This window comes from Pangasianodon hypophthalmus, chromosome 22 (genome assembly GCF_027358585.1).
Source record: "Pangasianodon hypophthalmus isolate fPanHyp1 chromosome 22, fPanHyp1.pri, whole genome shotgun sequence".
NCBI lineage: Eukaryota > Metazoa > Chordata > Actinopteri > Siluriformes > Pangasiidae > Pangasianodon > Pangasianodon hypophthalmus.
The window spans coordinates 18277920-18291075 of record NC_069731.1 but is presented as its reverse complement, the minus strand read 5'-3'; the positions used below and the strand labels follow the sequence as shown (position 1 = coordinate 18291075).

Here is a 13156-nt window from a genome sequence, read left to right as displayed (position 1 = left end):
CATCGCTACCTCCCTTCACTATCACGTACAAATGAGGTGTTTGCATGTGTTGCAGGTTAAAGTAGAAATAAATGGTTGTGTCCTGCAGGTGCTGAAGAAGCAGGGTTACGATGCTGCGTGTGATATCTGGAGCCTGGGTGTCCTTCTCTACACAATGCTGACAGGGTAAATGAGAAAGCGTTATAAAATGAACAAACTGCACAGCTGTGATTTCCTTTATATAACGAGACTGGGCTTTTTTTTACAGCTTCACTCCATTCGCCAACGGACCCGAGGACACGCCAGAGGAGATTCTGGCTCGGATCGGCAGCGGGAAGTTCTCTCTCACCGGCGGATACTGGAACTCCGTCTCAGCCGAGGCCAAGGTGGGTCCACTGTTTACCTTTACATTAACCCTGGATCCAGAGGACATACTGAGTGTGTGTGGAGTCAGAAAGAGACGAAAGCTAGGACAGTTTTAAACCTAAATGCATAGACAATTAAATCTAAATAAGTTCAGAAAATAAAAATAAGTTATGTACAAATGTACAAAATGGTAACACGTTACAACAAGAACTTATTTACATAGAAGGCAGAGCTATGAAATATGACAATATAATATTGAAATTGCAAATAATGACAAAAATTACAATACGATTTTCCAGTAATAAAACACTTATGAGATGTTAAAATTCAAGGGTTTTTTTTTTTCATCGTTTAATGCAACACTGTGTGTTTTCTGGCACGTTGTTTCCACACCTAAGTATTCTGATACATATTGTGTATCATCATTATGTTGTAAAGTGTCATGATGTGATTTTTTTGTTGCATTTTCCATAATATTTTTCCGAGCATTAAAGAAAGCAGAACCTGATATTTTGCTAAAATGCATGCATTTAAATATATACATACATTTTTGTTAAAAATGCATATATTTAAGTATTAAGGTCGATGGTTATACACTAGTTCTTTAAATGTGCTGTTGTTACCCACAGGATCTGGTATCTAAAATGCTCCATGTAGACCCTCATCAGAGATTAACAGCAGCACAAGTGCTTCGGCATCCGTGGATCATTCACAAAGACCAGCTACCGAAATACCAGCTCAACAGACAGGACGCTCCTCATCTGGTCAAGGTACAATACAGGACACACACTCGGGGTTTAAATCATAATCTAATATTCTGTATGTGAATGATGTTGAATAGTTATGAGCTGCCAGAGGCAGAAAAGCTGATTATATTGGATTGAGCTGCTGGACTGTATTACTGCTTTCAGTAATAAGTGCTAAAATAGATGAAATATGAATTTAAAATTGCTAAGAGAGTGTGATGTTTTTGTGTAAAAGTGTAAAACAATATTACAAGATGTGAACATAAAGAAAAAGGCCGTTTTACTCAAAGACGGTTGGATGTTTGTAAATGTCGAGATTGTTTACTTTATAATCCAGGGTAGGATTAAAGGAAGCCTAGCTAACGGTACTGCAGCCTAAAAAGGATAAATAATATATTTAATATACAGTATATTGTATGTACAGTCCTACAGAAAGGTGACACATAAGTAAGGAATAAAACATTCCGTGTCATGCTGTTATGGGAAAATAATCAGTGACAGCGGGGTGATCAAGCGGAGATGATATTATCACCCCAGTGTTTTATTCCTCTTGTATTATAGCAAGCGCATTAACATGACCTGCGATTTGTCATAGAAAATTAATCAACTCCTTCCGACCAATCAGACTCCAGACTTCTGTAGCAGTTTAGTATATGATACAAAATGCAGCTGATATTTTTTGTTACTTGCGTCGTGTGATTATCATAAATATCAGTTTATCCGTGGTCTGTGTTGTGACAGGGGGCCATGGCTGCGACGTACTCCGCCTTGAACAGGAACGTTCCCCCCATACTGGAACCTGTGGGGTGCTCCATTCTCGCTCAGCGCCGAGGAGTGAAGAAAGTGACCTCCACTGCTCTCTGAGGCTCCGCCCACCACACCAATCAACCAACCACAGACCTCACGCCTGGCGCTGCACACGGCCCCGCCCGATGCCCACCTGACGCCCACCTGATGCCCAGCTTGCCGCCCATCTGCCCCTCGACTAGAGGACAAGCCTGGACTCTGAGGACCCCTGGTGGACAATCCAAATCTTCCTCATCTGCCCACGAAGCGGATCAATAAAATCTTTGGCTTTTACAATGAGCAAAACATCCGGAACATTCTGTGGACTTTTTTTTTTTCTTTTTTTTTTTGGGGAAACAAGAGACTCAGTCATGCATATGAACTTGTAATATACTGTAATATTCTTTTTATAAAGCTGGTAGAGAACAATATTATTGTATTGAAGAGACTGCAGGCTGTTGTATTATGAAATGGCATCAGATATCGACAAATATAAGCTATTTCTCAGAAAAAAAACACTCCAAATCATAATCTTGTTATGGAGCTAATAGATTTTCAAACCTGATTTTTTTTTTTTTAGAGGAACAAAAATCATACATAATGTTAAATTATTTACTTACCATTCCATATATGTAGATATAAACATCAATATGTACAAAAAAAAATCAGAGTATTTTTACACTTATACATCAAGCATTAGGGAAAAGCTTAACTCTGATTGGTTAAGCACGAGTCTTATGGAGCGTATAAGCTGACAAGAAGGATTTGAATATGAATTTTAGATAATATATTGATAATGATTATACAGTACACTTCATGTTAAATTAAATAGTTTTTTCATCCAGAAGTGTTGTTTGGAATTTGCCAAAGCATATAATTCAAATTACAGGTTATGGTTTTGGGATTTAAAAAAAAAAAAAGAACTCTAAATACAAATGTCAAAAATTCAAATCTTAAAAATGCAGATTTTATGTAAATTTTATGTAAATTAGGCCAAAGGAGGTGCATCTGGGATTCCTAGAGGAAAGCAGATGTTTCAGAGGTCAAACAAATAAAAAGGTTTATTTTCTCTTCAGATTTTCTACAGTGATGTTAAACACTCGATGCCCAGTGTAACTATTTAGGTAACATTCTAGCTAGTTAGGCTTTAGCTAGTCTTTTAGTCTTTCAGACGTTAGCTATTTCAATCAGAACGTGAGAACGTTAGATGCATGTACATCATTACAGGTTGTATCTTTCTGACCGTTACGATTTCGCAGTCATGGATGTGAGCATGAAAGATGACTGTGATCATTGAAATGCTCTGAAAGCAGCTACTTTTCCCTGGGAATCCTGGATGATTCATGTTTTACATAAAATTTACATAAAATCTATAGTTTTAAGATTTGTATTTAAATCTCTAAACCGTAACCTGTAATTTCAAATTATATTTCAAACATTGGTGAAAATGTACATTTATTAAATACACCACAGGGGAAAAAAGTATTTAATGTGACGTGTGTGTATGTAATTCACATCTATATATTCATATTCAAAGCCTTTATATCAGCTTCAGTATAAGCCTCATGTAGTCTCAAACCAATCACAGGACTTCCTTTTTCTTTTTTCCTTTAAATTTATGCATCTTAATGAAAATCCCTAAGTCATGTGAGGGTGTGAAAATGTTGACAGATCCATGAGAGAAGAAACAGAAGCAGAAACTCATCTTCCGCTTTACAGACGGCATTAAAGGGCGCACAAACACACAACAGCACGTGACTGTAAATATTTAGAAAACTCAGGTTTACGAAACGCATAAAGGCATTGCATAAAAATATTCAGATATGCTCACGTTTTTCACGTGTGTTTGTGAAAAGAATTCAGTCGAGGCGAAAGTGGATTTCGAAACATTACTCAATATATTTTTTATAAATGCACCAAATAGATGCTTTAAATTATTTTAGTGGGTGGAAAGCTAGCAGTTGTGCTTGGTGTGTGTGTGTGTGTGTGTGTGTGTGTGTGTGCTCACCATATTTTGAGTGAAGTTGCATTTTGCTCTCATTGTAGTCTTTCTTAAATTGAAAAGAAAATGCTGGAACACGTTCCTGTTGCTGCTGTTTTGTGCTTTAATCATCACTCTTTTTATGTGGAGTAAACTTTTACATTTTTATGAAGAAACAAAGAATGAGGTTTTTCAAATTCAGCCCATATAGTGACATATTAAAAAATAGGAATATGCATTCCCTGGCCACTTTAATAGGAACATTCATGCGGTTATCCAATCAGCCAATTAGCTGATTGCAGCAGCTCAGTGTATAAAATCATGCAGATACAGGTCAAGAGCTTTGGGTTAATGTTCATCAGAATGGGGGAAAAATCTCTCGGTGGTGTGGTTGTTGGTGCTATACGGGCTGGTGTGTGTATTTCAGAATCTCCTGGGATTTTCACTCCTAGGTGTCTGTACATGGAGTGGTACGGAAAAACAAAAAACTTCAGTTCTGTGAAAAGGTCTTGTTGATGAGAAAGACTGGCCAGATTTGTTCGAGCTGACAGGAAGTCTACAGTAACCACTCTTTACAACCATGGTGAGCAGAAAACAGCAGAAGACCACTTCCAATCAGCCAAAACACAGGCTCACCCAAACTGGACAGGTGAAGACTGGAAAAAGCCCAGGCGACATTTTTCAGCTGTCCAGTTGGATAATGAGCAGGTTGCCGGTGTTCCTATTAAAGTGGCCGGTGAGCTTACAGCACTACTGTCCAAGCTAGGAAGGATCAGCATGGGCTCTTCTTCACGTGGAGTCTGTCAGGCATTGTCAGGAGGGGACCTCGTGTAGTTTTTTCAGTACTGGAACTCACAGTCCACCTTTATCAAAGCTACTATATCTTTCTCACAGTTAGAAACCTGTTCTTGTCATTTGAATTGAACGTGTTTATTCCAAACATCACTAACTCCGAAAAAATAAGCTTATAAGTCATTTAAATTGGGATGTAATATGTTATGTCGGTGGAAAACTCAGGAATGAAAAAAGCTCCAATAATTACTGTACACATTTCGAATATGAGTCTAATATTTGAAAAGTTGGAATGTGTTCATAAAATAAATCTGTACTGAGCGAATCCATGGAAGTTATTTTACACTGAGAGAGGTCCTTGTGTACAAAAAGTTTGAGAAGCGCCGGTAATTCTATCATCGAGAACCAAATTTCAAGCTGAATAAAGAAAGAATAATGACTGCTTCGCGATGTTAAACGCCTGTCATGAGACACTGCGTGAGTAACACAAATATAGGTTTTATTTTTACAGTAGTCAGTCTAGAAAGAAAAATCATCCTCAGTGATTAGAGTCATTTTTTCAGCTTCAACACAAATAATCTAGCTGCCTATATGACATGCTCCTGCTCTCGCACGATGCTTTTATTCCTGTTTTACTAGTTTAGTCAATATAATACAGAAATATCTGTAGTGCCCTTTTATAGATTGTTATAAATACACACTATACAGCCAAAAGTTTGTGCACACCTGACCATCACACCCATCCCATTCCAGATTTATTCCCCCTTTGCTGTTATAATGAGCTCCACTCTTCTGGGAAGCTTTCCACTAGATGTTGGAGCGTGGCTGTGGGGATTTGTGTTCATTCAGCTACAAGAGCATTAGTGAGGTCAGGCGCTTTGTGCACAGGGGCATTGTCATGCTGGAACAGGTTTGGGCCTCTCAGTTCCAGTGAAGGTTAATTGTAATGCTACAGCACACAAAGACTTTCTATACAGTTGTGTGCTTTAAACTTTGTGGTAACAGTTTGGGGAAGAACCACATATGAGTGTGATGGTCAGATCTCCGCAAACAGTACTTTTGGCCGTATAGTGTACATACAAACATAAACAAAGAAACAAACACATACATTTGGTGCAACAGCTACGACATAAGATAGTGAAGAAACTTTCCACCCTCAATACCACGACTGAGGTGAGACCCTTGAGCAAGGCACCGTACCCCCAATTGGCTGCCCACTGCTCCGGGTGTGTGTTCACGGTGTGTGTGTGTGTGTTCACTACTGTGTGTGTGCACTTGGATGGGTTAAATGCAGAGCACAAATTCCGAGTATGGGTCACCATACTTGGCCACAAGTCACTTCACTTCACTTCACTTCTTTAAGACACTCAAGTATATATCAGCTTATAGTTTGCTCTGTCTAACTCTTTCCTTTCTGCTCTGTATCTACGACACATGCTCCCCTGTTTCTTCACGCTGGCTTTTGTTGTGTTTCCTCATTCTCTCAGAATCTCAACCTTCATATCCTCAATCCCTTTTCTAGGATCTTCATGAAGGTCTCAGAGGTTTCTAGACAGAAGTGTTAGACAGGCAGTTTCGACACACAGGTCCATACAGTCTCAGTGTAGGATTACGTAAAAAAAAAAAAAAAAGTATATGTCAACTTTCTCATGTTGTTGTTGTTGTTGTCTAATATTGTCATTACTTTATTTGTTATTATTTTTCTACTGTATCATCCATGATATTCTGCAAAATTTCATTGTACAAAGAAGCTTGTGCAAATAACAGTAAAGTTCCTTGAATCAGAGATCTTTTAGTACTGCAGATTTTTTTATATTAATATTCAATATTATTGCTTCTACTTTTCAATAAAGCTTGCTCGTTTTGAATGACCTGCGCATGCGCATTACGCCTTAAATTGAGCAGGCTTCTTTCTCTTCGAGCGGGTGTCGCTAACCGCCTGTTTGAAGCAACTAATTTGTCATTTTAAAGCTTTAAATACATATTTACTTTTGGAACTGATACAGGAGGCAGCAGTCGGATATCTAGAACATGCCAAAAAACAAAGGTAAAATGTTTTTTTGCTTGTTTTAAATGTATTATATTTACAAAAAGAGCTGTGGATTTGGGGCACGAGCTCCGTTTAGCAAACATGCTAACGTCACAGCATTAGCATCTTAACGTTTATTTATTTATTTTTTAATGAAAATATTTAATCAGGTGCTTAAAAATAAGAGAATCTGTGAAGATAAATGTGAGAAATTTAATGTTACTGATATTATTTAGTTTTTTTTAAAAGCCATTAAATGCATTTTTTCTGCGTTTGTATCTAACCAAGATGGCTCGTGCTCTCAGACACGACTAGTGCTTGGGTACAAAATAAAAGAAATAAGTCGGGATTAACTCACATGAATGCTTTTAGCTGCTTAGATGTTGATTTCTTCAGGAATTTTAACTTTTTTTTTTTTTTTTTTTTTTTTTTTAATTTTTCTTTCTCATTGTTTTGTTTATTCCTCTCACGGTTTCTCTGAACAGCAGCAGATTAAATCTAAAAATTCAGCAAAAGACAGAAATAAAATCCTTAACTATTTAATGCAGTTCAGTTTTATATCTATAGCTTCTTTTTTTTTAACAAGATTTAACATCTGGATACAGATGCTTAATAAATCCTTATTCAGCAAGCCAGAGGTGATAGTGATAGTGATGAGGAAGAGCTCAGGAAATGAAGAAGAAGGAGAAGGTTTGAGAGGAAGTGGACTCGGTACAGAAGCCGTCCGTCCAGACGCCTGTTGTCACAGAGCAGCTTTCCAGTGATCCTGTTTAAATGAGAGTAAAGCTGCATGTACTAAACTGTGTTGATTATTTCCACCATGTTTCTCTCTCTCCGTATCCTGTCTAACGCTCTGCGCATCTTCTCAGCCGCTGTATCGTGTGTTTTTGGATTTTGATCGACGTATCCGCTCAACATAGTTCTGTTGGTTCCTGACTTTTCAGACAGTAGATTTTAGATCTCTACTGAACAAGTTAGAGACGACAAGGAAGAGGAGAAAATGTCCTGAAATGACGTGAGGAAGAGGAACCAGACTCACAGTGGAACCTGATTTATAAACCATTCCAGTCTACGGGGGTAGAGACAGGGGTAGAGACGGGCGTAGAGACGAGGGTAGAGACAGGGGTAGAGACAGGGGTAGAGACGGGGGTAGAGACGGGGGTAGAGACGGGGGTAGAGACGGGGGTAACGAGTCCTGGGATGAGAAACAGGACAGTGTTTATGATTACAGCTGCAGCAGCAGATCTTTAGGTACAAATCTGCACAATTCAGGTGAGAGGAAAAACGGGAACTTTGTAAAGTTTAGAAACTCCAACATCTCTACAGTAGCTAATCAGCTCATATCACCAGCACCGCACACACACACACACACACACACACACACACACACACACACACACAGTCAGTGTTACTGCTGAAAATGGCCCATCAGCTGATAATGCTCAGCGTGGCAAGGAGGGAAAATATTTCTTCAGTTACAAAATAATCTTACATTCTTCGTTTGAAGCAAATCTTTATTCTCTTGGTAGGATGGTGTGTGTGCGTGCGTGTGGGTGTGTGTGCACGTGCGCGCGCACACGTAAATGTGCAGCAAGTGAGATTTACCTGCCAGATTACTTTTTTTTTTGTTGTTTTTGAGTGATGTCCTTTCTCCTCTTTCTCTAGGTAAAGGAGGAAAGAACAGGCGACGTGGTAAGAATGAGAACGAGTCGGAGAAGAGAGAGCTGGTGTTTAAAGAGGATGGACAAGGTAACACACGTTCATCTCATTAACGGAAAAGTCCACCTTGTGTATACGCTGTACATACGTTTAGATTGAGATTTTTAGGATTCAGGTGCAGGTTGAAGTAGATGAGCATAGTCGAAAAATAACTCTTTCTTGACTAAATATATCTTAGACATGTATAATTATAGTAAGTATTATAAATGAAGATTAATTCAGTGTGGATTTGAACGCTGATGTGATCTGAAAGCATGTACTCCTTCGTCGTTTTAAACCACTTCGTCGTTTTTCAGAGTACGCCCAGGTGATAAAGATGCTGGGAAACGGCAGGCTGGAGGCCATGTGCTTCGACGGCGTCAAACGGCTTTGTCACATCCGAGGAAAACTCCGGAAAAAGGTGACCCTGTGTGTCTCTCTCTCTCTCTCTCTCTCTCTCTCTCTCTCTCTCTCTCGCTCTCTCACTCACACACACATACACACACGCGCGCGCTGACTGCGCTGACTCAACACTTTCTCAACACGCTGTCGACAGGTTAGTGTTCCGCTTCCTGTGCTGTGTGGAGCTCAGAGCAATCTATCTGACATCACCGGATTAAACTGAATGATGGATTTTTACATCTCAATAAGGCTGCACTGATAATGTTAATTATTCCAAACTTTGGCATAAAATATAATTAACTGCGATAATGAGTTTGGCTTTCTTTTCTTCTTTTTATTTTTTTTAAATTGACATTGTTTGCTTGCTATGATTTATTTGTCCATTCTGTCAGAATAATAATTAAAATATAAATAAGATGATCACTTTACTAATTATCCTTTAGTCCTCTAGTCTTGCATTTTTATTAACAGCAAAATGTTTCTGAAATCCAGAAAGTCAGCGTCTCAAACCGAACGCTCAAATTAGCAGGTTTTACCTGAAAGCGGCTTATTGATAAAGGAAAAAGCTGGAGTTTTTTTTTTTTTGTTTGTTTGTTTTGTTTTTTTTAAATGTAATTTAATTTCTGTGGTCAGATTAGCAAACTGACTACATGGATTGTTCCAGAAAAGAAAGCCAATTCCAGAAACACTGTTCAAAGACCGATATCTCATCTGTTCAAGGGGGAAAAAAAAACATACCCACCTTTAATTTATAGTCACGAAGTAATCACTAACGGTTAAATATTAAAAGGTAACTGTGTGTCACTGTTCCGTCAGGTCAGTCATGTTTCTGGATGTTTGTCCGCAAGGGATTTTATGTAACTGAACCCTTTTTTTTTTTTATGGATTTGAGTTGAATGTGGGTATTTTGTCGTACAGTGGTGCTTTAAAGCTGATCTCTCATTTCATTGTCCTTTTGTCGTCTCTCGCTTCTCTCTCTCCAGGTTTGGATCAACACATCAGACATTATCCTCATAGGCCTGAGGGATTATCAGGTGAGTTTACAGCGCAGGTGTCCTGCCTGGACATTAAGCATGTACCCATGTTACAGGTTTATATCACATATTTATATATATTACAGTATTGCGGTAGTAGAAAGCTATTCCTCAGTACACACACACTGATACACAGATTGTAATGTGATACACACTATCTGGACAAAGGCTTTGGACACCTGAGATGATTGATTCGGTTAAAGCTTTGTTCCACCAGACAATTCTCCATATTGTTACAATTTCCACTGCCAAGCGACTCATGATTAAAGCTTCATGCTCTGCTCCTGTTGTGTTTTTTTTCCTCTTCTCCTCTCCCCTCCATGCAGATGCTGGAGTCTGTAAATAAGTCATTTCTGCGTAATTAAAATTGCGTTTGACTCGGATAGAAAGTGTAAATCTAGGTGTAGTAAGATTTGTGTTATCCGAGTTTAAATCCAAGGCTTATCAGTTCTCTGATTAGTAGCCTAGAGTTTTATAAACATCAAGAAACACACCATCGCTGATTCATCAAGTTTTTATTTTAGGACACGAAAGCAGACGTTATTTTGAAGTACAACGCTGATGAGGCTCGGAGTCTGAAGGCGTATGGAGAGCTTCCAGAGCACGGTATCTGTCTTCCTGTAATTCACTTCTATCTCACAGAGCTGCTGATTAAACGCTTTGTTAAACTAACAAGTTTTTTTTTTTTTTTTTTTTTTTTTCCCCCAAGCCAAAATCAATGAGACGGACACGTTTGGACCCGGAGACGATGACGAAATTCAGTTCGACGATATTGGAGATGACGACGAGGACATTGATGATGTAAGTGCAAACGCAGAGTCGTTTCCTTAAGAATAAAGTGTCTAGTTCCCCTGAGTGGCGTAACGGGAGGAGATGGCGAGTTCGAATCCCAACGACGCCGCAGCCAACCGTGGCCTGGAGTCCAAGAGAGCAGAATTGGTGGTGCTCTCTGGGTGGGAGGGGCTTACTCTTTCTCCTCTGTCAATCACAGAGACACTAGACAGTCATGTGAGTGTCTGTGAGCTTGTGTATGTGGAAGAGGGCGGATAGCGCTTTCCTCGGAGTGTGTTACGCCGCCCCCTGTGACGCAGCACGAGCAGCGGTTTGGCTTCACGTGTCTCGGAGGAAGCACGTGTCAGCCTTCACCCTGTCTAGTTCTAGTAAAAAAAAGAATATAATGTCTAATCAGCCTGGTTTATAGTCTTTGCGTCATGTTGCTGTTGTGTTGCCTATTGAGTTTGACTTAATGCATTCAATGTATCGCTGTAGATCTAACGTGGAGCTGCTGCTAAGGAGGAAGTGGACTTTAATTCGCCGGCAGAAGCAGGATGCCTGGAGTCTGATCCTCTCAGACCCTGTGGCTCAGATTTAGGGCTTTTGTCACTAACTACACGACTGCATCACTATCTCCAATACATTGTTAGTTTTTAATGTATTTATATTAATTTCACACCAAGTGGAATTTAGTTCAAGAATCTCTGGATTCGCAATAAAAACAAACAATTTTATGTTTTTGTCTTGCAGTCTATAATTTTTGTAGCGTCCAAATGATCAAGAGAAATGTTTGTGAGAAGAGTAGCTGCCTATACCTTGCCACTGTCTGTTTTTTTTGTCTTTAATTAGCTTAAATAGGCCGCTGGACACTCATCGAGTCCGTCTCTGGGAACATACAGGAACATGTTTCCTCTGATGTTTTTATTTCTGAATGTTTTGGAAACAAGAAATTAGATTTTTTTTTAATACAGAGCTGCTTCATTAAATAAATAAAAGAAAGAAATTCACACTGGAGATGCACCGATGCTTTTCTCTTCGCAGCTGACGTCGATTTCACCCACTGATTCTGATCTCTAAAATCTACGCATGTCTCGTTATTCCTGTGCACCTGAAGCCTCCGTGCTTCCTTATAATCAAATTACACAATAGTAACATTTCTATCGGTGCATGTCTAGTTCAAATCTGAGTCAGTTTTCTTATTCTGAAGTGAGACTCGAATGTTTTCTTTCTATAATTTAAAAAAAAAAAAAAAAAAAAAAAAGGTCAAAGTTCAGAATATTTTTGTATACAAGAATCAAAAATGAAATGTTACTAGGTCTTTTTTTTTTTTTTCATGAATTGTGTCCTTCATAAAAAGCAAATTGTCTGTTAATTTGTGGATTGAAGTCGTTAACACCAGGATGGCGTAATGGAAAAGTCGGTGGTTTTCCTTCTCTGCTGCTTTTGATCAAAAGAAAAACAAATGATTTTGAAATAAAAGATGATACTAAATGAAATTAATTTTGCAATTTTGCTTGTTTATCTTCTCAGTTAACTGATCTACTTAAGTGAATCATGTTGCATCTTTAAACTGTGCTCCTTTTGTACTTTTTACTCTGGTTTTTATTTGAGTATAATGCATGTGATTGTGCATGTACAGGCCGCATCTCCTGCAGCTTCAGCTCCAGTCTTATCTGAGTGTTTGTGGCAGTGGTGATCCCCAGAACCCTCAGAAGGAACCTGAACTGCCTTTAATTATCCAATGAACCATTAAAGAGCCTTTTTTTCTAAGAGTGTATGTAACAGCTGGGTAAGTGTGCTGTACAGGCTCCAAATTATTGATCACTGTTTTCTTTGTAATCCCGAGAACCTGTCAGGTGTTTAACATTTAGCTAAACTCTTGGTACTTGGGACACTTTTGGGGGGAAAACAGGGGTTTAAAGGTTCATTTGATAATTAAGGGCTCTTACGCACCTTTTCAAAGGTTTTTTGGGACCCTTTCTGAAAGGGAAACACTTGTAGTTGTAGAGTTCTCCACATGACCTTTAAGGGCTCCCTGCATGATGGACATCTACAGCAGTGTTAAGGATTCTAATCTACAGAGTGTAGTGTTTCAGTCAAGCATTAATACTTTTAATTTCATAAAGCTAAACAGATTAATACTATACAAAATATACTAAAATACACACACACACACACACGCTCATCCATGCAATCAGCCAACCACGTGGCAGCACTGCAGATACAGGTGATGAGCTTCGGCTAATGCTCACATCAAACAGAATAGGGAAAGACGTGAACTCAGTGACTTTGAGACCATTTTTCCATTTTCGTCTGTCCAGTTAGGGTGATCCTGTGCCCACTGTAGCTTCAGTTTCCTGTTCTTAGCTGACAGGAGTGGAACTCGGTGTGGTCTTCTGCTGTTGTAGAGCCATCCGTCTCAAAGTTTGATGTATTGTGTGTTCTGAGATGCTTTTCAGCTAACCGCGGTTGTAAAGAGTGGTTATTTGAGCTGCTGTAGACTTCCTGTGAGCTGAGACCATGCAGACTAGCCATCCTCCTCTGATCATCAAGGCATGTCCACCCACAG

At 39.0% G+C, this 13156-nt stretch overlaps 2 protein-coding genes across 5 annotated transcripts in view; both read left to right on the top strand.

The window, feature by feature from the left end:
- The window catches only part of rps6ka3b (ribosomal protein S6 kinase, polypeptide 3b), a 50649-nt gene extending 44673 nt beyond the window's left edge, over positions 1-5976 (top strand). For all 4 annotated transcript variants that reach the window (XM_026937833.3, XM_026937834.3, XM_026937832.3 and 1 more), the window contains 4 exons: positions 89-165; positions 248-365; positions 975-1115; positions 1833-5976. In XM_026937833.3, the coding sequence (XP_026793634.3) occupies positions 89-165; positions 248-365; positions 975-1115; positions 1833-1955 (459 nt within the window). In that variant the 3' untranslated portion in view covers positions 1956-5976. The remainder of the gene's footprint in view (positions 1-88; positions 166-247; positions 366-974; positions 1116-1832) is intronic.
- Positions 5977-6529: 553 nt separating this feature from the next.
- On the top strand, positions 6530-12083 carry eif1axb (eukaryotic translation initiation factor 1A X-linked b). Its single transcript, XM_026937803.3, has 7 exons — positions 6530-6697; positions 8345-8428; positions 8695-8798; positions 9763-9813; positions 10338-10419; positions 10523-10614; positions 11083-12083. Exons 1-7 carry the CDS (start codon positions 6682-6684, stop codon positions 11086-11088), a joined length of 435 nt encoding a protein of 144 aa, XP_026793604.1. The 5' UTR covers positions 6530-6681; the 3' UTR covers positions 11089-12083.
- The last annotated feature ends 1073 nt before the right edge of the window (positions 12084-13156 follow it).